Genomic DNA, 25,189 nt, shown 5'->3' on the forward strand with positions numbered 1-25,189 from the left:
CTTTCACCTATACATATGATATTTCTTTAAATGTTATCAAATAAAATTGAAAAACGCCTCTGGGATACGAATCCCAGTAGACTTTTCCATAACTTGAAAATGTCAAAAAGTCCATCCCAGGGTATACCATTTATTTCCATCAGACGTTTGGAACGTAATAGAACCACAAACACATAATTCAAATTATCGTTTTTTTATTTAAAAATGGATGCTTTTAATGTTCCCAAAAAGGTGAACCGCAATGTTGTCAAGGCTCTCGGCATCCTTCAATCGTCTCGCACCGATTACATCTCCATTGATGATATAACCCATCAGGTAAAGGTCCAAATGCGCAACTCCAAACCGGTCGCCAACGTCGACGAAGTCATCAAAGAGTCTCTGTGCAACCTGACAAACTTGGGCTTACTGACGCGTTTCAAATCGACGAGTTATGCGATTAGCAGTCCTGTTTTCGGTCGTGTGGGAAGGGCTCTGCCCAATCCCAATACAAATGTGCCGGGTATTCCCGCTACACCACAACGACGCATTGTGCAGAATGCTGTAAGTATGGATGTCCTATCTATGGTAATAAAGATCATACTGGGCATAATTCCTTTTTTCGTTATAAACTTTTTTCAATAGTTAAGGAAAAAATGCCAGTTTTTTGTAATTTTCTAATTTATGTACTTATCAAACTGCATTTTTTAGCGCCGCAAGCGCAGCCTCGGAAACTTGAATCCATGGAAGCCGGCCACCAAGGTCTTGAGTGAAGACTCCCTATCTGGAAATGAGATGGACAAGGCGCGAAAGAGGATGCGCAGCAACACCAAGCGCATTGTGAAGAAGAAACCAGTAATTACCTTTCCAAATCAGGGACCAAAACCGCCTGCAAGTGTTCGGAAGGTCAAGCCTGAGAATGATTTAGGAATCCTGTCGGCGAGCGAATCGACGGAGAAAGCAATCAGGGATCCACAACCATCGTTCGGCTCTATAGGATGGACCCACCCCAATCTCGATACAAATATCCTTGTTATTCCTGGTACGACATTGCCATCTGAAATTACGAAACCGCGGATTCCTCAAAACTTGCAAGGAGACGTTTGCGACGATAGCTGTCATGCGGTTTCCTCATTACATACGTCCTGCGTCAACACGACGGTGATGGATAACATAATGGATCTAGATGAGGATGAGGATGTAGTAGAAGTATCAATTAATTGCGCCAGTCCTATCGGCTTGAATATCAGGCCCACTGGGTATACGTCTGGAGGGGAATCCGATGTGGAAAATGCTTCAAAGATTGCACTCTGCGGCAGTCCCTTCTTCGTGCAGGTGGAGCGTCAGCTCCCACATCAGGATATAGTCGACAAGAGTCTTACGATTAATACGAATTCATCCCATAGTTCAGTTGGCCAAGAAGTTCAATTATTAGTTTTTCGAGGAGCACCAAAGGGCATCATCTTTACAGAGTATAGGGCCATATCTCATGAGGAGGTGAATTCCATCTCTCGAGAATCAAATAATTTATTGCCTCAAGGAGCTGCTATATCACACGGCTTTATTATTCAAAATGTGCAAAATTCCATATCCGGAGAAATGCAATCTGTATTACCCCAGGAGGAATCAATTAAGATCACTGAGGTGGTAAATTCAATCTCTCAAGAATCAAGTTACTTATTGCCTCAGGATGTCCAATATTTAAATTCCCGAAAAGTGCAATTACCCGAGGAGGAACCAAATAAGATCCCCGAGAAAGCGCAAAATTCAATTTCTCAAAAACAAATCCTTAAATCTCAAGATGTGCTTAGCTCAGATGCTGAAGGATCACCTTCTGCGGCATCCTTGGAAGTTCAAGGATCAGTATCTGAAAATGCACTGCTTTCAAACTCTTGGCAAGTGATAGGATCCATTTCTCAGGAAATTCTGACTTCTATTTCCCAAGAAAACCGTGATTTAACCTTTCCAAAGGACAACATTTCTACCGACAAAGAAGTACAATCGTCTTTAAATCAAAACCAGCGCTCGAGCGCATCCAAATTTGACTTTTATAAATGATTTGAAAATTCAAAATAATTATCGAGCACCCGCGTGGAAATCGAGTCATCGATAGTTGCCTCGCGTGATTATTATCTGACATCTGGCTCACGACTTTGTAATTGGATGTGTGTGGGTGTTTTTTCTTTCATACTCTCTCAAATTCCTTTTTCGTACTCTTTTACTCTTGCGCATGAAGTGTCCATTGAATTATATAAAAGAACATTGTAAATTTTTATTTCAAAATTGGTTTGCATTTTACTTCAAAAGGTATTTTTTATAAATTCAAGTTGTATGTCTTTATTTGATATACTTTAAAATGTTTTCGAAACAGCATATAGGTGGAACGTCCAAATTAATTATGGACCTGAAACAATAAAATTATTTTTTTAAATAATTTGTTTTATTTAAATATAAGCTTTATTAAATACGCTTTCATACATTTCAAGTGAGGATTGCCTTTTAAGCCCAACTACTAAGTCTCTAAAATTACGTTTACAAGCAATAAATAGAAATTGAATACAAATGTTTTAGTTGTTGAAATCTGTTGCAAAACAATGCGCGATCTTCTATTATTCAATCTTCCGTTACTCGTATAAGTCATTAGAGTAATTCAAATCAAAATGTCAATGTATATAGGATTAGCGACCGTAAGTGCATACAAAAGTCGCTGTGCTGGAGGTTCGTAGATTCTTTTATTAGCGCGCTGCCTCCCGAAGTCTTTTTTCATTCAACTCTCGGTCCTCGACGCGTAAACATTGCATTTAACATTCGTGCTCAGTGTTTTGCTTTGAGTTTACACGTGATTTATTTGTTGTATTTTAAGTATTTGCATTGTGTTATATTGCTTTCGAGAAGTGTTAAATGCATATGTATGTAGATGTGGCCAGTTTATTCTGCCTTTCGTGCGATTTTCACTAATAATTGAGAGACAACCAAAGTTCACGCCCCTCTCTTGTGACGTCGTTGAATGCAAATGCAGTGCGCGGCGGCAAGTTAATTGAATTCGATTTGATTACACTCGACTAGCGGCGGGAAAAGATACCTTTAGCGGCCACAGGATGGATAGAAAATTCCTGATGATTCTCATTCTGGGCTTCGGCTTCATGTTCGTCTTCACGGCATTCCAGACCATGTGCAACATCGAGGTACGTTCTCTCTCTTAACGTGTATGTATGCGTGGGCGTTGTTGTTGACATCCTTGCCATTGGACGTTCGTCCTTGTCCTTGCCAATAGACAACGTAGTGCCCTTGCCACCCACACAGTCACAGGATGTGGCGACGTTGCCGCCATTCAACCCGCAATTGCTGTGTCGTAAATTACCCCGTGATTTGTGGCGGTGTAAAGTGGCAAGGAGTTGCTTGTAATAACGATTTAATGAACTGCTCCAAAGGTCAGCAGTCATTCAGAGCCATTGTTCGCTGTGTAAAACACATCTGGGGGCTTCAATTGATAAGAAGTGTAAGCACTGAAAAACTCGTCATCAGCCGCCATAGAGCAGTTATCGTTAGTAATGCAAATGGAGAATAAAAAGTTGACCCCAATAAGGAAATTAGACATATGCCTTAAAGAACAGTTATCGTTTATAAAGCCGTAGAAGTCATCTGGAGCCAGAAAAGTTGACCCTAATAAGGGGTGCACTCGTAACATTCTTACAATTATTTGCCCGAAACCCACACTTTCATGGGTTAAAAGTGCTGTATAACTTGTAAATTACGATTGCTCATCGGAAATTTAGAGTTATAATTTAACAAAATTGTTGAGTATATAATATATTATATATACAATATATTCAAGATTCATTCCGATGACCCAAATTTTTACATCCCGCAGAATAAAAAAAACTCGATAGCGTTATATGTGATTTAAATACTCTGGAATTAGCAAAGATGATAATGAAATTAAGCATTAAGGTGAATTTATTTATGCCTAGTGGTCTCTAGCTGATATATGTATGTAGTTCAGAGTTAATCAAGTTCCGCTTTTTTTCAGTTATTATTATTTCCAAGAACCAGCTGGTGAGGATTCCATTCATAGAAAATTTAGGGGAGCACCTCCAATCTTTCGCTATAATCAAGTGATAGCGATTACCTAATTAATATTTGCAAATAACCACATTGGAATACAACTACCACTTATGTATGTACTTATTGGTAATGATGGGCAGAGATAACTCCATGGACGCGTTCATTGACTAGTTGCCTTATAACGGCTTATATCGTTGATTATTTATTGTCAGTAATAAAAGCCGTAAGATCAAGGCCACGCAAAAACAAAACCAGAAAACAGTCTTACCTATTTTTATACTATATACAAACCATATTAATTCGCACACAGATTGTGAGTGTTGTGGATTCATTAAGCAACTGGATTGTCGGGTATGCGAAAAAAAACGTTCTTTTTCAAATTTATCTCGTCTTATTACGTATGCGACTCGTTTTTGCTGCCCAAACTGACCATCAAATGGGTCTTTGTCATTGTTTTGCAAACAGCTCATTTTTTGAACCATTTTGTTATGGTTCAATGGACTGTATAAGTGCCTTCTGATAAAAACCGCGAAATTGTTTTGAACCGAGTGAAGCTATGTAATTTGTCCCTTTGATGTTACTTTTTCTGGTTTGCTTTATGCTTTTATTTTGGCCTTTCAGCGCGGCAAGCGGCGCATGCGCAATATATTTTATCTGCCTTTGTGCCTGCCCTCCAGTTATTGTTTCTCTTTATAAACAATTTATAACGGCAGTAGCAGCAAAAGCAAAAGTGACTTGGAATTCCAATCAGGGCGTGCTTTGGCGTAGTTAGCCAAACTTATATACCACACAGGAAAAAATTAGGATCTTAAGGGGTTATCAATACTTAGTTAATTAAATTTTGTTTATAGGAAATACTTAACTTTTCTTCAGGCAATATAATATTTATAGAGATATGACGTTAACTCGAGTACATCTCATCTGTAAAGAGAAGTATAGTTAAGGATGTTCGCGAAGTGAAACTTTGTCTTCAGGAAAAAGGCAGGCTATTTTTGTATAATTTCACCAGCAGATATCCAGTGAACCAGATTTTTTTGAGTGTAGTTAGCAACAATCGATTGATCGGCCAGTATTTGGCCCGTATTTCGTGGCTATTAGAGAGCAATTTTCAAGCGAGGCCTTGGCTCATATGTTGCAATCGTTGGAGTGGCACAGAACACTTTTAGAGACCGCTTTCCTTTCCACCTGATTGCGCAATCAGAAACAAACGCCCAACGCAAAACGCGTCAAACGGCTGGTCTTTCAATGTCATTGCAATTGCAAGTTCGCTGTCGCTACAAACACACTATGCACACACACACACTGGTGTCAGTCGTCAGGCTCAAGGCCACGTCAGAAATAAAGTAAGCCAGGTTGACCAACATACATATGTATGCACACATCAATTTGGCCAAGACGGTGGGCTGTTGGCGGAGGGGGTGGCGACGGGCGGAGCGCCTGCGCCCAGCTAAAATGCATAGCCAACAGCCGGTTGCACAACAACAAAGCGAAAAGTGGGTGTGCGCCGACGAGCCCACCACTCACTGCCCGAGCCACCGTACCCCCCTGAACACCATCTGAACCCCCAACCCTCCTGATCCACCACCAGTCGAGTGCAGCAATGTCTGGCCAAAAGAGCGGAAAATCAAGTCTAGCCTGGCCAGACCGAGTGTATTGAACACCCTATAAAGACACCATGGCCCCAACGAAAATGGAAATTTACCAGTCTCTGAATTCCCCATTGGTGTTGTAACATTTTCAAAAATTGAGTTAAATAATCGAATAAACATGATTACAGTTTGTGATTGGGACTACATTGTATTATTAATAATTTTATTTTATATGTTAATAATATATACAAATAAAACATATTTATTCTATGACAATTATTCTTTTACGGTTTTTTTAAATCCGTTCATGTAAATTTTTATATATATAATTAAGCAGACATATTTTGTGAGTCTAAACTTTTTTTTAGATAAAAAACATTTTTAAAGCTTTTTGATCAAAATAAAAAAGTTAACAAGTTAACAACCAAACCAACCAAACACAATTCTCAGCTTAAAATCTACTTTTAGATTCCCATGAAGAGAAGAAATTTAAATTAATAAAGTTGTGTTCAATCTAGTAAGCTTTAGAAATATATATGAACAAAACGAAACGAAACAAGCATATATATTTGAGGATAACCCATATTTATACTCCGGAAAAATGGCCAATTATTCGAGAAAGGATACTGATTTTCATGTTGAACGCCAAGAGGATCTGCTCAGTGATCGCACCTATGGGTTTATGAAGACCATTAGGTCGGATACTCCCATCCCCTTGGCAAAAAAGAATCTCTCTCCCACATCACTGATCGAACGGTTGACCAGTATGCACGGAAATATCACGACAAATAGTGAAAGCGATGATTTATCAATTGAAGAGCAGACTCCGTCTGTTTCCACAGCATCAAACGAAATGACCTTTGAAATGAAACGGAAGCTTTTTGATGAAGCCGAGTTCACCATAACACGAGGTCAGAAACTCAGTGATTTAGTTCATCCCGGCGAATCAGAAGTAAAAATAAGCTTTAATGATCCTGCAAAGCAGACTCTTAAGGAAATCGAGGCATACTGTCAGAGGATGAACATTAAGTTTTCCAAATGATTCGGCTGGTATTTAATTTACGTTTCCTTTTTTTTATTGAGTGAATTCAAATTTACCTTTTAGGTCCATGCTAAAAATAATACGATCTAGAAAGCCTGAAGATCATACATCAACAAGACAATAAAGTCAGTAAACAAATACTATCTAACTCATAACATACATATATTTATTCCACAACAACAAAATGGCAAAATATTTGAAAAAGGATATTGAGATCAAACAAGATCGGATGCTACCAAACCAAACTCTCAGTTATGGTTTAATGAAGACACTCAGGTCGGATACTCCAATCCCCATGCCCCAAAAGAAACTCGATGCTTCAACCCTTTCGGAAAGGTTGCAGACTATGCACCAAAATATCTCAATTACTAATGAAAGTGAGGAAGGATACCGAAGAGAATCGTTTTTTTTGGAATCGGTGCCAGTAGATAAGATGACCTTTGAGATGAAACGGAAACTGTTTGATAAAGCCGAGTTTACCATTACTCGGGGCCAGAAACTCAGTGACATCTATCATCCCGTGAAATCAGATATAAATCTGGACCTAAATGATCCAGCACAGCAGACTCTAGAAGAAATAAAGGCATACTGTCGCCAAATGAACATAAAGTTCTCTAAATAACTTGTATTTCAATTTCATTTTTTATTTTGTCTACTGCAGCGGGTAATAATAAACGCCAGGATTTAATTTTGTGTGCCATTTAAATCGGTAATTAAGAATGTTAACTATATGGGTTGCATTCAAAATTAAATAGCTACGTACAACTTCAAAAAACCGACTTTTACACAAAAAATATTAAGTATGCGTTACTTTTGATGCGTGCAAACTTCAAGTAAAAGTCTGAATACCTTCTGCAAGGAAAAACAAACCAAACTCGTTTCTGCATTTTTAAAGTTTTTCGTGAGTCGTTGTGCCAGTTTGTTTTGCGTAATAAATAAACAAAGTAGAGTGACGATCGAATTAATAAGTTGTTCAGCACATTCTCCTACAATTCCGCGTACGCACTTTACTTTCTTTATTGCATTCGACTTTCTTTCGATTGTTGCTTGCACAAAACTTGACCCAAATCCCTGGTTGGGTATTTATGTCCGTCAATCCAATAATGGAGTATAAACAAATGTTCATTGAGCTCCATTGATTAGTGATAACGCTGACTTGCACTTGAAACTCGAGATTTCTTATCAGCACCGTCGACTATAACACAGCTTTTTATTATTCAGTACAACAGTGTGCCATAAACATTATTTGGCAAGATTTTAATGTACGTAGGAAGTGGAAATGCCAGTCAATACATTTGTAAAATCCCCTTTAGCCACTTTCCCTAGATAGATTTATAAATAGTTCCTGCATTCTCAAGGGCAATCGACACATAACTACTTCAAACTCACAAAGCAGTTCCGCTTATCGTATGCAGACAATTAAATTCTTGACTTTCACTTACTGTAGCCCCTGTATCTCTCGGTAGAGCGATTTTAAAGCATTATCAGTAATTGCAACCTCTCAAGTTGGACTTAAAAATGGGCACGAGGACCGAACCAGATTCGCAGCGTAATTGATGCAAATAGAAATCGAAATCGTGTCAGAGTCAGAATTTTTCGCTGCGATAACGATATCACTTGCTCGTTTACCGAGATGCGTCCTTTGGAATGGAAAATTTTTAAACTCAACCGCAAACATGTTTCATATGTGCAGCTTGTAATTTTCCATTGCTAGCCGCAAGAATTGTAAAGTTGCACTTGGCTCTGATCCAAGGCGCGCCCAGAATCGGATTAATTCGTTTGGAACAGCTGCGGCTATTTTAACGCACTAAGAAGTCTGCCGTATGTTATGCAAATTAAGACATTTAAATGCAACTTTGAGATAAAAATATAAAGTTATCTTATTAATAACAATTTTCTTATACATTTTACCTTTTTTTCTAAAGTTACAAAAGAATTTTAAGAAAAATATATATTAATTTTAATATATTATATCTATATTATTTAATTTTTTAAATCGGTTTCAATTTAATATTCCAGATTTGTAATTGTAATTTGTAATTTACTTATTATAAAACTACTAGAGTTTATCCGCTTTAAACTGTAGAAAAAGTATTAAATTACAAACCGCAAAACCTGTTTTATATTTGTACTCAACGAATGTGATAAAATTTCAAACCAACTTTTTTTAAATTGTATACTGTCGTTTTCAGAGATTTGGTTTAGGGAGATGTTGGGGGCAAAAACCAAAACGTATCCGGACAGGAAATACCTGTATGATGTGTACTTGAACCGAGAACACGTTTACCGTATAACATTTAAAGAAAAACAATAAACAAATGCGTTGCTGCCGGTTCATTGGCATGCAGCCGTCAAAATGTGTCTGGCACGTTTCCAAAATGCTAATCGTTTCACTTTTCGATCTGACCTATCCGACAGAAAACCATACTGGACAGCATTTCCCAGGAGGATGATAGTTTCAAAGGCGAGGGTTACACTAGTCTGGCCATCATCTATCTGTTCTTCTCGCTCTCCAACTGGCTGGCACCGTCGTTCATTTCGTTCACGGGACCCCGAGTGGCCATGGTCGTCGGGGCACTGACCTATACGTGAGTAGATCCCCTTTGTATAATTTATAAAGTTTGGTATCTGACATTTCCCCACTTGCAGGGCCTTCATGATCACGTTTATGTTCCCATCCACGGTGCTGCTGTACGTGGGCAGCGCAGTGCTGGGACTGGGTGCCTCGATCACCTGGACGGGCCAGGGAACATACCTGGCACGCTGCAGTGAATCCACCACCATATCCCGCAACTCGGGCGTCTTCTGGGCCCTGCTGCAGTGCAGCATGTTCATCGGCAATCTGTTCGTGTACTATCAATTCCAGGACAAGACTCGCATCGACAAGGAGACACGGAACCTGGTCATCGGCGTGCTCACAATAATTGCAATACTGGGCATTGTCTTCCTGGCTGCCTTAAGATTCATGGCCGACAATGCCGAGCACGACAATGAACTGGAGCAAAAGCACACGGGCTGCGGACAGGCCATGTACGCACTTAAATCGGCTGGACAATTGTTCCTTACCAAGAAGATGCTGCTCCTTAGTTTGGCTTTCTTTTATACAGGTGCGTGAGCAGTATAAAATGGTAGCAAAATCATTATACCCGTTACTCGTAGAGTAAAAGGGTATATTGTATTCGTGCAAAAGTATGTAACAGCTAGAAGGAAGCGTTTCCGACCCTATAAAGTATATATATTCTTGATCAGGGTCACTAGCCGAGTCGATATAGCCATGTCCGTCTGTCCGTCTGTCCGTCTGTCTGTCCGTCTGTCTGTCCGTATGAACGCTGAGATCTCGGAAACTATAAAAGCTAGAAGATTGGCATTTTGCATGCAGATTCTAGGAGTTCCTACGCAGCGCAAGTTTGTTTCAAAAAGGTGCCACGCCCTCTTTAACGCCCACAATCGTTAATATACGATTTTAAAAATTTAAATATTTTAGAAAAGTAAAAATGCAGTTTTATTGTGTACTTCAATACCTATTGAAGTGCAGAAGAAATTTTTCAAATCGGACCATTCGTTAAAAAGTTATGCGTGATCAAAGTTTCTATCTCCATCTCCCTCGCACTCCCTTTACCTGAGTAACGGGTATCTGATAGTCGGGGCACCCGACTATAGCGTTCTCTCTTGTTTTTATTTTGCTAAGATTTTAATTCCTATGCCTTGACTTTTGCAGGGTTGGAGCTTTCCTTTTTCAGTGGCGTCTTTGGCTCCGCGATTGGATTCACCACGAAAATAGCTGAAACCCCGAAGGAGATCGTTGGCCTGGTGGGCATTTGCATTGGAGCCGGCGAGGTCTTCGGAGGAGGACTCTTTGGCATACTGGGCAACAAGACGACGCGATATGGACGCGACCCCATCGTGATTGTCGGCTACTTGATGCACATGGCGGCGTTCTTCATGATCTTCATCAACCTGCCGAATAGCGCACCGTTTAAAGATACCACCGATATATCCTACCTGGATCCGCCCAGAGCCAGCATTGCCCTGATCTGCGCCTTTCTTTTGGGCCTGGGCGATGCCTGCTTCAACACCCAGATCTACTCGATGCTTGGCGGGGAGTATGTGAACAATGCCGTTGGAGCTTTTGCTCTGTTCAAGTTCACCCAGTCGGTGGCGGCGGCCATCAGCTTCTTCTACTCCTCGCACTTCGGGCTGTACGTACAGCTGGGCATCCTGGTCGTCATGGGAACCATTGGCACCATCGCCTTCGTCTTTGTCGAGTGGGGCTTCAAGAGGCATCACCGCGAGCAGGAGGCCCTGGAGAAGTAAACCCGCCTGGCCTGAAATCCTAGGATCTAGAGTATTAGCTGCAGGTTACCGTTAGGGCTATAGGGCTATGGCCATTTGTCCGCGTTTGTTGAATTCCTCGGAGTGCGTTGAATCCGTTCGACTGCGTCGTCTTCCTAGACAATAACTGATAAGTGTTTTTGCGCGCTACTGTTGGTTGCTATATGTACGTATTTTAATGTTGGCATTCCAAAACGTAATTGTAATCTAGTTGTCTATGTTTTTATATGTGTGTATTGTATACGTGCGTTTATTTATTTTAAGCAGCGTTTGTGCAACTGTAAATTAATTAAACAGCAGGTTCGAAGTATTATAAGAGAAATGGGCGGCGTGCAAGAAATGCACAACCGTGCAAATATATGACGAATTTTAAGAAAACATTTGACTTGGGCGTTGATTATTTTGGTAAATATATGAAGGTGTGGGAATTTCTCAAAAATGGTAAAATGGAATAAAGTCTTCTTAAACACTTAAATTTATTTTAGGGAATTTTTCGTCTATTTAGTTTATTGGGAACCTGTCCTCAGAGTTCCCTTAAGCATGAATATTATCCACCAGTTATTAGAAAATATAAAGTTTTTCTACTATTTTTGCCAATATTAATTTAACTTACTTAAATCATAATATATTTTTCAAACGGATTCTAAATTTTGAAATTCTTGACTTTGGCGGTTGACAATTTATACTCGATTATAATGCATTCGATATTGACGTAAGTCAATAGGGCCTTGAGTAAATATCGATTTGCCAACAAGGTGCACTCATTTCGTCCATCACTAAAACAAACCATTCGGAATATCTGAAAAGTTGGATGAAAACATGAAAAATGGCAAAGAATAAGTCGACGGTGTACCTGGGCTACGAGGATGAGGAAATTACGCCTAAGCAAGAGCAGTTCCTGACCAGCTGCACCAACAAAATCGGAGGCACACCAGTAAGGAACATTGCACGGACTTCGAAAGAGACAGCTGATAATTGAAATTGATTTTTACCAACAGGATTGGCCCAGACACGAGGTGACCGTTCCGACGTGCCCGCTGTGCGGTGCAGTACGTCCGCTGATCGTGCAGATGTACGCTCCGCTAGACCGCTCCCAGTTCCATCGCAGCCTGTATGTCTTCGGATGCGTGAGCCCCGCCTGCTCGCAGAACTCTAAGAGCTGGACTTGTGTGCGCACCCAGCACCTGGACCACCAGTTCGAGGTCATCAGCGAGCAGTCGCCGAAGGCTGCGGCCACCGGCAAGCAGCACTCCAAGAAGAAGGGCAAGTCCAGCGCTTTGCAGGCGGTCAACTGGTGCAGTGGAGCAGACGACTGGGGTGACAGCGGAGGAGGAGCCATCGAGCTGGCGAAAACCAATTCGGTGGCTTTGGACGAGGCCATGGATATAACAGCTGATGACGAACAGAACGAGCGCAATGGCAACGTGCGACCCAATGCCCTCCAGTACGCCAAGGGTGATGTACAATTGGGGGAACCAGCAAAGCTCGAGCAGGTCAAGATTGGTGGTGATGAGGACGACGACGAGGATGAGAGCACTTCGCTGGAGAACGATCTGATCTCAGGGTTTCATCAAATGGATATGATCTCGGCTCAGAACGCCGACGACGATCCAAATGCCAATTGTGCAGCAGCCGCTGCTCCCAGTTTAGATGTGGCCGGAGCGAGTGCCGCCTCTGCGTCCATTTGCGCCGAGATCGAGGGTCCTGAAACGGATGTGGTGCTGGTTGATACACCCAAGAAGCCCGAACGCGACCTGATTGCCCTCCTGAAGCACACCTCGCTTTCGGTGTCGCAGATAAAGGACCTTACACTTAAATCCTACTACATCGCCGTGGATGTGGAGAGCAAGACACAGGTCGAGGAATACGAAAACTATGGTGGCGCTCTCTCCATGGACCACATACGTGATCTTTACCAGGAGTACAAGCTGCGGGATGAAGATGCGGCCCATTCACCAACGGGCGGGGCTTGCGGATCTGGCGACTCGGGTGAAGATCACGAGTCCTACGAGAAAGCCCTGCCCGCCCATGGCGACATAGTTTTTCACAACTTTATCACTACTATCCAGCAGAATCCGGGACAAGTGTTACGGTAATTTTTTTCTATTTAACCACCTCGGTTTTCTCTCTACTTAAACTGTTCCGCTTTAGGTATTCCCGTGATGCGCTACCGTTGCTGGTGGCTCCGCTGACAGAACCTTTACCCAAGTGTCCCAATTGCAAAGGGGAAACCATCTGCGAGGTGCAGTTACTGCCCACACTTATTCCCAAGCTGCGGTTTCAGCTGAATGACTGCAATGCACCAATAGAGTATGGCAATGTGCTGGTCTTTACCTGCCTCAAAAGCTGCTGGGACACGCCCGACCTGATGCGCTACGAGCATATAGTGGTGCAGTCCGAATCTTAGAGCTGCGTCCGGCCATTTTCCAAAGCCATAGAACCCATTCGCTGTAGCTGCTAGGGTTGCAGACTGGTGCAACGAATTTTAAACGCAAACTGCAGAGGAAAGCTAAGCTTCTCTATTGTCCTAGGAAGATTTTATGCTCTAGTTGTTAAGAACGTTGTAAGCTTTTAGACACTCCAAAAAGGATAGTTGCTAATTATATCTCGTTATTTCCACTCCCCCTTTAATAGGGTTTCAAATCAGAGCGTTTTATTTCCCTCTCTAAAAGTGTTTTAAATCTTAGTGTTTTATTTCTAGGCTAGAGGTGCATCGGCATCGAGGTGGTAGCTCTTCACGGTGGAGAACCTCAGCGGCGGATATTTGGCCTCCGTCAGATCAAACTCGGAACTAGTGTCTACTTTGTTGCGCTTCTGCACAAGCGTGTAATGTGACCAAACCAGCTGGGTGCAGCGTCGCTTGGTTGAGCTTGTGATGCGCAGCTCGATCAGGAACTGCGACGAGTCCTCCTCTAAGGGCATGATACTGCCTCGCCTCTGTCGCATGTGTCCCGGTCCCCGTGCCTGCGACTTCTGCAGCACCAAGGTGACTGTGCTTCCAAAGAGCCGGTAGCGTCCCCTGAGCATTTCGGGCCGTACGTTATGCAGATGCTTCAGCTTGGATACACCCTGTGCCGGCTCATCGGCGCTTGTCATCATCAGCACCTTGCCATCGGGCATGAAACGGATGTAACGATAGTACTCCACCAGCTGCACTGGCCGGTAGAACTGATCCTGAAAGCTGTTCTCGCCCATTCGCAGGTACGTGGTCTTGCTGATATAGCATCCATTGAAAAGCACTCGCTCCCGACGGATGAACATGTCGCGCCAGGAGTAATAGACGTTGCTGATGTCCGAATCCTGAGCCTCCAAGGTGCCAACGTTGTGGCCCCATACTCTAATAATTAAACAAGAGAAACAATAACAATAATTGATCTAAATGGATCGTTGTGTGGTGCAGATCATTCAGATCCATTTAAAAATCATCCTTACTTGACGCAGGCCAGCCTCCATAGCTCCTCATCCCGGGCGTAGACATAGAAGCCCTTGGACACGGCGGCGCACTGCTCCAGCGAGCGCATGTCTAGCTGGGCGGACACCACCCAGCGCAGGATCCGCATCACAATCTCGGGCGGCAGGTCGGAAAAGTGTAGACCAGTGGTCAGGACACTGGCATCGCGGCTGGACGCGATCATCTTGCCATTGTAGATGCTGTCCTGTCGCAGGTCCATTTGGAACTTATCGTACAGGTTGTCTACTGCCTCCTCGCCGCCTACCGAAGTCTCGGGCTGTCCCAGATCCAGCTGCTTAGCCAGATCGCTGGCCAAACTGTGATACTTTTTGTTGACATCGCTGCTGAGCTTTTGCTGCTCGTAAAACTTGAACTCAATATCCGGAACGATCTGCGTGGCCTTCCGGTAAAAGGGAAGTGCGTCGTACACCTTGCCACGCTGCTCCAACTGAACGGCGGTCCGATAGAGACTCTCCGCCTTGGCCTGAAGGAGATCTGCCTCGCTGAGATTGGAATTGGCCGCCTTGAGGCGATCTCCAGACTCAGATCGGTTTCTGGATTCTGTGGTTAGATGACCTTGAAGCTCACGCTGCCAGCTCTCCCGGAACTCATCCAGTGCACTGGTGCCCGTTTCCTGGCCAGGCGCCTCGCCATCCGAGTCCACATCCGACATGGCTATCGTAAAACTAGTCTGCCAATGCCAAACAAATCGTAAAAATAGATTCACCCGCTTTTATCTGACGCAATTTCTAACCTGAAAGGTCTTAGTATTCGGCGTTGGAAGATGGGGAAATTCGAGCCAAAATATAACTTATAATAAAGGGCCGCGCGTACTGCTGATTTTGGCCGCGGGCTTCACCCCAGAATTTTGAAGTCGTACGCAACTGGGAGCAACATGTGGCCATTGGTAAGACCCCAAAGATTAAGTTTATTCAGATACGCAAACGGGAACACTTCTACCTGTGTAAAGTTATAGTTTTCAGTGTGCACAAAGAGATATTGAAGGAATATCTGAAGAGCAAAGAGGGTCACACTACATCTATTTTTAACAAATTTAGGAACTTAAATCTTTTATTTGAAATTGTAAGTCTAGTTTTATGCTGAAAATGTAAGAAATATTGCTTTGGATCTTCAATGCCTAAATAAATTAATTTCACCAATTTAGAACTCGATATCTTATCGATTAGTTTTTACAAACAGCTGACTTCAACGCGGTTGTGTTTTGTTTTGGTTTCTCGTTTGTTTGAGCCGCATTATCAGCAGGTAAAAAGTGCTAACAATTAAAGAGTTATATTAATATAGAATTTCAGTTTGTACCGGAAGAAACCATGTCCGCGGACTACTCGCACCTCAGTTCCGCCATCCTGGAGCAGTGCTTCGGCAAGGTGGTGCAGGCGGTGTCTGACTGCCTTTTCTCGGCCACCACGCGGACCCTGGGTCAGATCACCAGTGCCACCAAGTTCTCGCGCAAGGAGGTGGCACTGGCACTGGCGGTGCTAGTGAAGTACCGACTGGTGGACTTCGTCGCCTCCAAACAGAATCCCTTCCTGGCGGAGTACGCCCTCCGGCGCGAGGATGTGCTCTGCCTTCTGCGTTACCCACGGTGAGTTGGCATGGGATACCCTCGAGTAGAGTATCAACTCAATATGTTCTAACTTTCATATTCTGCGACACAGAAATCTGTCCAATCGAAAGTCGAATTATTATTTTTAATTCGAACTTAAAAACGTTTTTATCAATTAAGCTTTCTTAACCATGTATGTATATGATATTAGAAACTGGGCAGATATAAAAAAATTTTATTTAATTGTTCCATTGCTTTGCATCTGGTAAGGGTTTTTTTCAAATTATAAAATCTTAAGACAAGTGTTTTTCATACTAACCTTGCCAAAAACCCACAGAGATTTATTTAACTCCTGATAAGGTGTATGCAATATCTTATTTCAGCTACATTCATCTGGTGCAAACAAAATACGGAAACGTGGGTGCTTCCATCGCCGAGGAACTGATCAATTCTGGATCGGATACTGCCAGCGGGATTCTGATCAAGTGCCTGACAGAGGGCGAGAATAAGGCGGAAAGTCCGGAATCATATCGCAACACTTTTCTTCAAATGATTACGGATCATTATATCATAAAAAGACCAGAGCTTTTGGTGGGCGACGACCAAGATGAGAGTGTGCCAAAATTCGAAAGTAACGAATGTGACTTCTTCAGGCATCCCCACATTGATCTACAGCTGGTTGCCAAAATTCGAAAGGGTGATGCAACACTGGCGGATGCCAAGGACAACACTATGGTGTGGAACCTGAACTGCGATCGTTTCCATCAGGACTTTCGGGACACCATCATGGTAGACGCCATCGAACGAAAGTTGGGCGAAAATGCTGCTGAGTGCTTTCGATTCATTCTAAAAATTATGTACAATACAACTGATCCATGGCAGAGAGTATGTTACATATTTGTAGCCTAAGGAAAGCATAAACACTATCTTTTTACAGAAACTTTCCAACCAAATAACTTTTGTGGAAATTAAACAGGCGATCGAAAGAAAATCAAACAACCTGGATCTTATGAAGTACTTGGACCAGTACATAAGTTTGTTGAGTAAGTTAGGTCCGCTTAAAAGTATAAATACTCCATTTATTAATTCTTAATACGTTTAAAGCTGACGACTCACTGGGATTTTTCCGGAGAGTTGGCGACATGGGTGGCGGAGTGTACGTTGTGGATATGGAACATGCCTTTGAGTCGCTTGCCTTTGTTTGTGTCGAGTCTGTGATAACGGAGCGCTTTGGCTCAAAGGCAGCCCGCATTTTTCGAGTCATTCGATGCAAGAAATACATAGAGCAGGAGGACTTGCAGAAGGAGGCTATGATCCCCTCTAAAGAGGCAAAATCGCTAGCCTATAATTTGTTCCAAGAACAGTTTATACATGTGAAGATAATTAAGAAGCCTGGCGGAGGCAGCAATGGTCCCGCAAAGGCGTTTTACCTCTTCCAGGTCAAGGAAAAGGATGTAAGTATCGCTGGTTACAAATCCGCTGGATTTTTCCAATCTAATCTATCTTTTTATTTTAGACGGTCAGAATGTTGCTGGATGCCAGCTACAAGTCCCTTTATAACACCATCGAGCGATCCAACTTTGAGAAAAATGAGCACAAGGGGCTCATTGAAAAATCCCAAAGGCTGGACAGTATAGTTGAAACCATGAAGGAACGCGGCGAAACCGATGAATATATCGCCGAGGTAATAATAACTTAGGTATAAAATAAAACTATATTTATTCGACCAATTACATTTTAGATTGTGGAAACTTTTACGCCACCCGAGTGTGAGATACTTAACAAAGTAAAAAATCGGATAAAGACCTTATCGAAGGCTGAGCTGACCCTGGATGATACTATCTTCCTTTTGCAAATGTATCAGCATCATTGCACATCGCTGCCAACGGGTATTCGGAAATTTAAATAAAAGTTATTTTTAGGGCAAAGGATTGTCTTATTTATTCAAAGGTGATGCAGATATTTGTAAATATTTTACAGAGATTTTTGGTTCGTTTTTGAATGGTACGTGGCAGCAACATCTGATTTTTATTTAGAAAATTTAGCTCAAATATTAATATACAAAACTATTATTTTTAAGCTATAATAGCATTGTTGCCAAATTATAACAAAATTTATCAGATTCAAGTTTAATAAAACACACATACGCGAATAAAATGACTGCACGCTTAATCACAGGCTATATAAATAAGGTATGCTTTATATGGTTAGTTACTTTCTGGAGTAATTACACTCCGTTTTCGGTGAACAATTCGCTGCTCGCGGTGCGCCTTTTGTAATTTCATGAAATGCTGCTCCAGGGCATCGAAATCTATGCCACTTTTGTACTCCAGCGAGTTTCGCTCATCTCTGAAAATTACAAATTTTATTTGAAAAGTCGTTAGTCAATAAAAAATTTCTTACACGGGATCATGGCCCCAGTAGTTGGGGACGCATTGCAGACGATTCCGAAGAGTATCAAAGGCCTCTGTCTGCGGTAGCAACATCAGGATGCCAAACAGGGCGTGAGCCAAGTACTGAGCATCTGCGCAATTGTTCGCTTTGGAGACAAGCGTGAGACGTAAAGGAGCGAAGATGGGAGACTCTATTAACTGAACCAGTTTGTCCAATTCAGTAAGCAGCTCCAAAGTGATTTCAACATCAGCACTGTTGGGTATGTACTCGATTAACAAAAAAATATATATATTTTTTGTTTGAATAACTTACAATAGTGTAACCAAATGCGATACATGCTGATAGCTCTGCGCCAGTAGGCATAAGGAAAGCGTGGATACTGGACAGTGGGCCCAACTCTTGTAAAGGCATTGAAAGAGATCTGCAGACTTTTCGTTGGAAATATTTCGCAGGCTGGTACGCAACTCGAAAAGCTCCGTCGAGGTGAGAAGAATGATGTTCAGCAGGCGCACAACCGTTGATGCAAACTTTAAGTTGTTCACCATCTCCGATATTATTTCGGCAAAAGTTCGGTAAATATATTCAGCATTAAGCAACACGCATAGTTTTCTAAAAGCATCGTATTATGTTAGAATTTTTGTTAAGCAAAGGGTTTATAAAATTACCTTATAATAAGGCTAGCTCGGTTCTCCAACATCATATTCTCCTCGCTGAAAAGGTTCAACAGGCTAAGTAAAAACTTACGATAGTGCGATTTGTTGAAGTCGGTTAACTCTGCAAAGAAATAATACTATAGAAACGTTCGAAAATCTAAACTATCAAATTTAAAGCGGTATCCAGATTCAATGGTCTTAGAATTGAATTAAAATAATCTTATTACCCTTGTTATCCTGAGAGTTAACGATTTCCGCCAAAACCGATAGGCTTTGAAGTACTACCTCATCCGAGTTGTCGGCCAGCGTGGATAATAGATTATTATTTAAGTTACTGGCGTGCACAGACATTTCAGATGGAAAATTGGTAAAAAGATGGTGGATCCACTTGAGCACAGCGATCTTTGTGTGCATAGAGTTTTGCGTGAGGTACTGCGAAAGAACGTCCATAATTGAACGCAAATCAATCTTGGCCACCGTCTGCGTTTTCTGCTCCTTGGACGAAACCAGCGTCATCATCGAGTTGTTAACGGACACGGCGCACTCTTTAATGCCTAAAAAGTTCAATTTATTAATAATCTTATTTGTATCGTAGGGTATTATCTTACTCCTTTTTGACTCCACATTGTATTCAAGGCATGGCAATATCGCCGTAAATATTCCACTAGCATAGGGCAGCACATTAGGGCCAAAAATTTGCACAAACTCTCGGATCCAGGTGATCGCAATAGATTTGATTAGCTCATTGGGTGATTGTGCGTGGGTTATTAACGTATTAATGGTGTCCTCCATTCGCACCGAGGAAGAGTCGCTCCTTATCGACTTTAGGAACTGACTGATCGTCGTCTCACACATGCGCTGGATCTCGGGCGTGTTATCCTCGAGCATGACGAACAATCCGTCCAGAATCTCAGTCAAGTAGTTGACCATATTGATGTCGGGCACAGCGTTTAGAATCGATATCCATGAGATCACATACTGACGGGCAAATGCATCCTTCACATAGATGTGCTCCCTCAGCAATGGAATGAATGCTTGTAGATTAAAGGTCTGCGATGATTCCGTGACAATGTCCTATAAAAAGTACAGGTAATATTTAAGTATTGTTATGAGTATAAATGATACATTTGGTAATTACAATTATGATCTATATCTCTCAATTTTATTAAGGTAAACAAAAGTTTTTAAACAGATATTTAGGAAAAATCATTGTTAAAATCAAGTTTAAGTTAAAGTTAAAGTTAAATCAAGTCAAGTTAAGTTAAAGTTATTCCTGAATACATTTTTGGGCATCTTAACATGAAATTGAACTACCTTGAGTAGGCGATCCAAAAGTTCGCTTCCGTCCTTCACCATCTGATCGGAATCGGTGACGAGTCGTGATAGTGCGGCAAAAAGTTCCGGGAAGAAGGGAATGATTGCGGATCGAGCCACCTTGACGACGTTGTACAAGGACTCGCAGGCGAAGTAGCGCACTCGCAGATCCGGATCCGAAAGGCAGGTCATGATGGGCGTCACAAGGCCCTGCACATACTTGTCGGAATCCTGGAAAATCAGCAGTTGCTAGTTAGATGGATACGAGTCCGATGACTAATGGTTACCTTGCCCAGCCCTAATCCCGTGGCTGCGAGACCGATAAGCGCCCCTTTCCGCCGATTGGCATCTCGTGATGTTGCATAGTCGGTGGATAGCACCTCGATCAGCTTACGGATCTGGGCCGAGTTGTTCTTGTTGTTGAATTCCGTGACCATTCTGGCGGAGAGTCGAATTTCCCAATTGGGATGACGAATCTGTTGGGTGCCATAGGATTCGGTACTCACTTCTCGATTTCCTGCGAGGCCAGTTTCCTTTTCTCGTAAACCTTGTCGCCCAGCGCCTTGGCGCAGGACTCACTAAGCGGGGCGTAAGGCGGCTCCATTCTGTAATCCGTGTTCTAATCAAAATAACAATACTTGTAGGCGGGTTTACGGATTGCTCTGCATCTCTCTGCAAACAGCTGATTGATGGGGCTGCCAACTCGGTCTCCAAAGTGTGCCAAGTGTACTGTTGAGAACAGAATTTTCCGTTACATTTAAATAGAAGGGATTCCACCAAAACTTTAATTAACCCTGAAGTATTTTCTAAAAAAATATATAACAATGGTCAATTTCTCATTTTAAGTAATTTACCATGTTAGTATATGTATATATATATCGTGAAAAATATAAAACCAAAAGTCCTTTAATTCAACATCCCATATATAAACATATTTAAAGCTACATTTTAACAAAAACAAATGTGGACATACGCAATTATGTCAGCTCTACTGAAGAATAAGTCAATAGTATGTTGCAAAAAATCATTGTTAACTTTTTAAGTGCCAATAATTGTTTTTGAATTCAAACCTTTCTAGTTATTTATGATATACCTTTATATCAGCTACTATTTGTTAAACCTATATTCAATGTAAAGAATTATTATGGTGTCCTCTATTCTAGAGTAAGTCTATGTTCTAGAATTATTATGGTGTCTTAAACATTAAGCTTTTAAGACATTATGTAAAGGGACCATTTAAAATAAAATGTATTAAACTTTTTTAAATTTTTAAAAATTTGTATAATCTTTTTGAAATAAAAAGGCAGAAGTATATCTTTAAAAAGTAAAATAAACTATTTATTTTTCATTTCTAATTAAGCGTATAATACAACAATAGTAAGTTGTAAAGAATTACAACTATTCAAATAAATATTTCGTTTCAGTCTTAAAAACTTAAGTAAAATAGGAATGAATGATGCACATAGATTAGATTCTTTGGCTTTAATCGACCTCCTCGACCTTGGGTCCTGAGTAGCCGCCAAATCCTCCGGCCTGCTGGCCGCAATTGGCTCCTGGACCACCAGCTGCTCCCGCTCCCGCTGCCTGCTGATGCATCTTGGTCATAATGGGTGAGCAGTGGCGGGTTAGCTCCTCCAGCTTGTGATCGAACTCCTCCTTCTCAGCGGTGGTGTTGCTGTCCAGCCACCGGATAATTTCGTTGCACTTTTCCAGGACAGAGCTCTTGTCGGCCTCGTCTAGTTTGCCAGCGGCTGCCTGCTCCACCGCCTGCTTTACGTTGAAGACGTAGCTCTCCAGGGCATTTCGAGAGGTTATGCGTTGGCGCTGCTTTTCGTCCTCGTCGGCGTACTTCTCAGCCTCGTTCACCATTCGGTCGATCTCGGCCTGTGATAGGCGTCCTTTGTCATTCTTGATGGTGATATTCTTGGCCTTGCCCGTGCTCATCTCCTTGGCGGTGACGTTCAGAATTCCATTGGCGTCCATGTCGAAGGTGACCTCTATCTGGGGCACACCCCTTGGCGCTGGTGGAATGCCGGACAGATCGAAGGTGCCCAGTGCATTGTTGTCCTTCGTCATCGCCCGTTCGCCCTCATACACCTGTATGGAGACTCCGGGCTGGTTGTCGGAGTACGTGGAGAACGTCTTGGTCTGCTTGCACGGGATACGGCAGTTTCGTTCGATCAGCTTGGTCATCACACCGCCTGCGGTCTCGATTCCGAGCGAAAGGGGAGCCACGTCCACCAGCAGCACGTCTTGGATCTTGCCGCTCTGGTCTCCGCTGAGGATCGCAGCCTGGACCGCCGCTCCGTAGGCCACCGCCTCGTCCGGGTTGATGGAGAGGTTGAGGCTCTTGCCGTGGAAGAACTGCTGCAGCAGGCTCTGCACCTTGGGAATGCGTGTGGATCCGCCGACGAGCACGATGTCGTGGATCTGGCCCTTGTCCATCCTGGCGTCGGTGAGGGCCTTCTCCACGGGTTGCAGGGTGTTGCGGAAGAGGTCCGCGCACAGCTCCTCGAACCTGGCGCGGCTCACTTTGGTATAGAAGTCGTGGCCCTCGAAGAGGGCGTCAATCTCGATGGTTGCTTCCGTGCTGGAGGAGAGCGTGCGCTTGGCTCGCTCGGCCGCTGTCCTTAGGCGTCGTAGGGCGCGCGGGTTGGAACGCAGGTCCTTTTTGCACTTGCGCTTGAACTCCTCAGCCAGGTGGGTGACCAGCCGGTTGTCGAAGTCTTCACCGCCCAGATGGGTGTCTCCGGCAGTAGAACGGACCTCGAATAGCGATCCCTCGTCGATGGTTAGTATGGAGACATCAAAGGTACCGCCTCCCAGGTCGAAGATGAGTACGTTCCGCTCCCCCTTAAGGTTTTTGTCCAAGCCGTAGGCCAATGCCGCCGCCGTGGGCTCGTTGATGATACGGAGCACGTTCAGGCCGGCAATGTGGCCGGCGTCTTTAGTGGCCTGGCGCTGGGAGTCGTTGAAGTAGGCAGGGACTGTGATCACGGCGTCCGTGATGCTCTCGCCAAGATATGCCTCCGCTGTCTCTTTCATCTTGGTCAGCACCATCGAGCTGATTTCCTCGGGGGCGAACCGCTTGGCCTCGCCCCTGAATTCAACCCCGATCTTGGGCTTTCCGCCATCGCTCACCACCTTGAATGGCCAGTGCTTCATGTCCTCGACGATCTTAGGGTCATCGTACTTGCGACCGATGAGACGTTTGGCGTCGAACACCGTGTTCCTGGGATTCATGGCCACCTGATTTTTTGCGGGATCGCCGATGAGGCGCTCCGAGTCTGTGAAGGCCACGTAGGACGGGGTGGTGCGGTTGCCTTGGTCGTTGGCGATGATTTCCACCTTGCCATGTTGGTAGACACCCACGCAGGAGTACGTGGTGCCCAAATCGATTCCAATAGCTGGCATTGTGTGTGTTTGATCCTTACTTGGTAATGGGTAAATGGTAACTTGGAGTTTTCAGCTTGTTCCTGTTTTCAGTAATAACAGCTTCGGTAGATACTTGTACTTAATTCACTTTCAATTTGCAATTGGTTGCAGTTAAGTTTAGCTTTATCAGCTGCGTTTGTTTTGGTTTGCTCAGCTTCTGCTTAGCGATGTTTTCACTTTGCTTGTTTGAATTGAATTGGCGTTAAGAGCGGCGACCGGCCCTATTTATACGCCATCGCTCTCTTCGCGAACATTCGATACGTGCTCTCTCGAAGCGTCGAGAACTGAGCGATATGGCATGCTGCTACAAACAGTGTGAGTAGAGCACTGCCGTGCTCCCTGACAGTAATTTAAGAGAGGGTGAGCGGCAATTGTTGTTGCACTCGAAATTTCTCGACTTTTCTTCAAATAAATGACCTACCGCAACTACTGCTTTGCTTTTGGAGTTCTGGAAAATTCACTTTGCTTTGTTTAGTTGTTTATATTAATGACTGGGTAAATAACTTGGTTTAAAAATAGCAACGGTATATTTGCACGGCGCTATTTTTGGCACGTGAATGAATTAATTTGTTCGTTTCTTTTTTTAACATATGTATGCACATACATATGTATGTATTTATTATTGCATAATTTGTTTATGATTATGTCTTTACTCAAATAAATACTAGCTCAATTTTGTATCAAATCCCTTCGAATATAAATATTTGAATTTAGAGTTCAGACAAGTTTAAATGCATTGGTAATAATTTAAGTAAAAGTGGGAAAACATTTTTTGTAAATACTCCCTTATACCGATTTTTAAGCCCACATTGATGATAATATTTATGCATATTTATTTATGAATGATATGTATGATTATGTTTTGACTCAAATACTAGCTCAATTTTGAATTTAACAAACCCTTTAAAATATTAATATTAATCCTACCATTAATGTGGGATTACAAATTTGTATAAGGAAGTATTTTAACATTTATTTTTTACCATTGTTTCTAAACTTATCTAAAAATTCAGTTAGAATATCAATATTTTAAGGGGCTTAACCCAAAATTGAGTTAGTATATGTTAAAACATGATCTTAATTGTAGCTAATGAAACAGGTAAGGAAACAAATTATTCAGTGAGAAACATGCATAAATAAGTACCATCAATTGGGCGTTAAAATCTGTGTAAGGGAGTAATTTAAAAACATTTCTTTCCTTATCTACCAATGTCTTTAACCTTTTTGAAGTTTCAGTTAAAATATTAATATTATTAGGGGATTGATACAAAATTGAGCTAGTATTTGAGTGAAAACATGATCTGAGTGTAACTAATAAAACAGGTAAGTTCGAAACAAAGTATTCAATAATAAATACAAATACTTGCTCAATTT

At 42.4% G+C, this 25,189-nt stretch overlaps 8 protein-coding genes across 11 annotated transcripts; 5 read left to right on the forward strand and 3 right to left on the reverse strand.

Annotated features, from left to right (window-relative positions):
* The first annotated feature begins 156 nt into the window (after positions 1–156).
* On the forward strand, positions 157–2,259 carry LOC108044587. Of its 2 annotated transcripts, XM_017123643.2 has the most exons (3): positions 157–231; positions 316–540; positions 688–2,259. In XM_017123643.2, exons 1-3 carry the CDS (start codon positions 205–207, stop codon positions 2,032–2,034), a joined length of 1,599 nt encoding a protein of 532 aa, XP_016979132.2. In that variant the 5' UTR covers positions 157–204; the 3' UTR covers positions 2,035–2,259. The 2 variants fall into 2 exon arrangements, with proteins under 2 accessions (XP_016979132.2, XP_016979131.2); XM_017123642.2 differs by having other exon boundaries at positions 183–540.
* A 495-nt stretch (positions 2,260–2,754) lies between these two features.
* Positions 2,755–11,384, forward strand: LOC108044604 (UNC93-like protein MFSD11). The gene is made up of 4 exons (XM_017123664.2): positions 2,755–3,161; positions 9,091–9,260; positions 9,322–9,779; positions 10,391–11,384. Exons 1-4 carry the CDS (start codon positions 3,075–3,077, stop codon positions 10,984–10,986), a joined length of 1,311 nt encoding a protein of 436 aa, XP_016979153.1. The 5' UTR covers positions 2,755–3,074; the 3' UTR covers positions 10,987–11,384.
* LOC108044605 lies at positions 6,691–7,360 on the forward strand. Its single transcript, XM_044457078.1, has one exon. The coding sequence runs from the start codon at positions 6,857–6,859 to the stop codon at positions 7,292–7,294; it is 438 nt and encodes a 145-aa protein (XP_044313013.1). The 5' UTR covers positions 6,691–6,856; the 3' UTR covers positions 7,295–7,360.
* A 374-nt stretch (positions 11,385–11,758) lies between the features above and the next one.
* Positions 11,759–13,647, forward strand: LOC108044585 (programmed cell death protein 2-like). The gene is made up of 3 exons (XM_017123640.2): positions 11,759–11,938; positions 12,003–13,096; positions 13,156–13,647. Exons 1-3 carry the CDS (start codon positions 11,831–11,833, stop codon positions 13,409–13,411), a joined length of 1,458 nt encoding a protein of 485 aa, XP_016979129.1. The 5' UTR covers positions 11,759–11,830; the 3' UTR covers positions 13,412–13,647.
* LOC108044586 (F-box only protein 9) lies at positions 13,636–15,438 on the reverse strand. The gene is made up of 3 exons (XM_017123641.2): positions 15,210–15,438; positions 14,437–15,146; positions 13,636–14,341 (listed from the first exon to the last, which is right to left on the reverse strand). The coding sequence occupies exons 2-3, from the start codon at positions 15,126–15,128 to the stop codon at positions 13,702–13,704; spliced, it is 1,332 nt and encodes a 443-aa protein (XP_016979130.1). The 5' UTR covers positions 15,129–15,146; positions 15,210–15,438; the 3' UTR covers positions 13,636–13,701.
* Positions 15,439–15,487: 49 nt separating this feature from the next.
* LOC108044584 (DNA-directed RNA polymerase III subunit RPC3) lies at positions 15,488–17,947 on the forward strand. 2 transcript variants are annotated; one of them, XM_017123637.2, is made up of 8 exons: positions 15,488–15,563; positions 15,621–15,718; positions 15,766–16,058; positions 16,403–16,904; positions 16,957–17,062; positions 17,124–17,473; positions 17,536–17,703; positions 17,761–17,947. In XM_017123637.2, exons 3-8 carry the CDS (start codon positions 15,784–15,786, stop codon positions 17,926–17,928), a joined length of 1,569 nt encoding a protein of 522 aa, XP_016979126.2. In that variant the 5' UTR covers positions 15,488–15,563; positions 15,621–15,718; positions 15,766–15,783; the 3' UTR covers positions 17,929–17,947. The 2 variants fall into 2 exon arrangements, with proteins under 2 accessions (XP_016979126.2, XP_016979127.2); XM_017123638.2 differs by lacking the exon at positions 15,488–15,563 and having other exon boundaries at positions 15,650–15,714.
* Positions 17,948–18,091: 144 nt separating this feature from the next.
* Positions 18,092–21,150, reverse strand: LOC108044617 (protein VAC14 homolog). 2 transcript variants are annotated; one of them, XM_017123678.2, is made up of 9 exons: positions 20,887–21,150; positions 20,668–20,818; positions 20,381–20,611; positions 19,675–20,140; positions 19,294–19,620; positions 19,079–19,187; positions 18,726–19,022; positions 18,423–18,665; positions 18,092–18,368 (listed from the first exon to the last, which is right to left on the reverse strand). In XM_017123678.2, exons 1-9 carry the CDS (start codon positions 20,982–20,984, stop codon positions 18,227–18,229), a joined length of 2,064 nt encoding a protein of 687 aa, XP_016979167.1. In that variant the 5' UTR covers positions 20,985–21,150; the 3' UTR covers positions 18,092–18,226. The 2 variants fall into 2 exon arrangements, with proteins under 2 accessions (XP_016979167.1, XP_016979168.1); XM_017123679.2 differs by lacking the exon at positions 20,668–20,818 and having other exon boundaries at positions 20,887–20,989.
* Positions 21,151–21,692: 542 nt separating this feature from the next.
* Positions 21,693–24,028, reverse strand: LOC108044583 (major heat shock 70 kDa protein Ba). The gene has a single exon (XM_017123636.2). The coding sequence runs from the start codon at positions 23,792–23,794 to the stop codon at positions 21,863–21,865; it is 1,932 nt and encodes a 643-aa protein (XP_016979125.2). The 5' UTR covers positions 23,795–24,028; the 3' UTR covers positions 21,693–21,862.
* Between the last annotated feature and the right edge of the window lie 1,161 nt (positions 24,029–25,189).

This window comes from Drosophila rhopaloa, unplaced genomic scaffold, assembly GCF_018152115.1.
Source record: "Drosophila rhopaloa isolate 14029-0021.01 unplaced genomic scaffold, ASM1815211v1 contig_155, whole genome shotgun sequence".
In the NCBI taxonomy this organism is placed as follows: Eukaryota; Metazoa; Arthropoda; class Insecta; order Diptera; family Drosophilidae; genus Drosophila; species Drosophila rhopaloa.

What these genes read in the sequence shown, in the direction of transcription:
- LOC108044587 (XM_017123642.2), top strand. Translation starts at nt 205, where the DNA reads ATGGATGCTTTTAATGTTCCCAAAAAGGTGAACCGCAATGTTGTCAAG. An exon ending in GACGCATTGTGCAGAATGCT is followed by an intron (nt 541 to 687) that starts GTAAGTATGGAT and finishes TGCATTTTTTAG; the next exon opens with CGCCGCAAGCGCAGCCTCGG.
- LOC108044604 (XM_017123664.2), top strand. Translation starts at nt 3,075, where the DNA reads ATGGATAGAAAATTCCTGATGATTCTCATTCTGGGCTTCGGCTTCATG. An exon ending in AGACCATGTGCAACATCGAG is followed by an intron (nt 3,162 to 9,090) that starts GTACGTTCTCTC and finishes CCTATCCGACAG; the next exon opens with AAAACCATACTGGACAGCAT. An exon ending in GTCGGGGCACTGACCTATAC is followed by an intron (nt 9,261 to 9,321) that starts GTGAGTAGATCC and finishes CCCCACTTGCAG; the next exon opens with GGCCTTCATGATCACGTTTA.
- LOC108044605 (XM_044457078.1), top strand. Translation starts at nt 6,857, where the DNA reads ATGGCAAAATATTTGAAAAAGGATATTGAGATCAAACAAGATCGGATG.
- LOC108044585 (XM_017123640.2), top strand. Translation starts at nt 11,831, where the DNA reads ATGGCAAAGAATAAGTCGACGGTGTACCTGGGCTACGAGGATGAGGAA. An exon ending in ACAAAATCGGAGGCACACCA is followed by an intron (nt 11,939 to 12,002) that starts GTAAGGAACATT and finishes TTTTACCAACAG; the next exon opens with GATTGGCCCAGACACGAGGT. An exon ending in AATCCGGGACAAGTGTTACG is followed by an intron (nt 13,097 to 13,155) that starts GTAATTTTTTTC and finishes GTTCCGCTTTAG; the next exon opens with GTATTCCCGTGATGCGCTAC.
- LOC108044586 (XM_017123641.2), bottom strand. Translation starts at nt 15,128, where the DNA reads ATGTCGGATGTGGACTCGGATGGCGAGGCGCCTGGCCAGGAAACGGGC. An exon ending in TGGAGGCTGGCCTGCGTCAA is followed by an intron (nt 14,342 to 14,436) that starts GTAAGGATGATT and finishes TTTAATTATTAG; the next exon opens with AGTATGGGGCCACAACGTTG.
- LOC108044584 (XM_017123637.2), top strand. Translation starts at nt 15,784, where the DNA reads ATGTCCGCGGACTACTCGCACCTCAGTTCCGCCATCCTGGAGCAGTGC. An exon ending in TGCCTTCTGCGTTACCCACG is followed by an intron (nt 16,059 to 16,402) that starts GTGAGTTGGCAT and finishes ATCTTATTTCAG; the next exon opens with CTACATTCATCTGGTGCAAA. An exon ending in TCCAGGTCAAGGAAAAGGAT is followed by an intron (nt 17,474 to 17,535) that starts GTAAGTATCGCT and finishes TTTTTATTTTAG; the next exon opens with ACGGTCAGAATGTTGCTGGA.
- LOC108044617 (XM_017123678.2), bottom strand. Translation starts at nt 20,984, where the DNA reads ATGGAGCCGCCTTACGCCCCGCTTAGTGAGTCCTGCGCCAAGGCGCTG. An exon ending in CGGGATTAGGGCTGGGCAAG is followed by an intron (nt 20,612 to 20,667) that starts GTAACCATTAGT and finishes CTGATTTTCCAG; the next exon opens with GATTCCGACAAGTATGTGCA. An exon ending in TACTGGGGCCATGATCCCGT is followed by an intron (nt 18,369 to 18,422) that starts GTAAGAAATTTT and finishes TGTAATTTTCAG; the next exon opens with AGATGAGCGAAACTCGCTGG.
- LOC108044583 (XM_017123636.2), bottom strand. Translation starts at nt 23,794, where the DNA reads ATGCCAGCTATTGGAATCGATTTGGGCACCACGTACTCCTGCGTGGGT.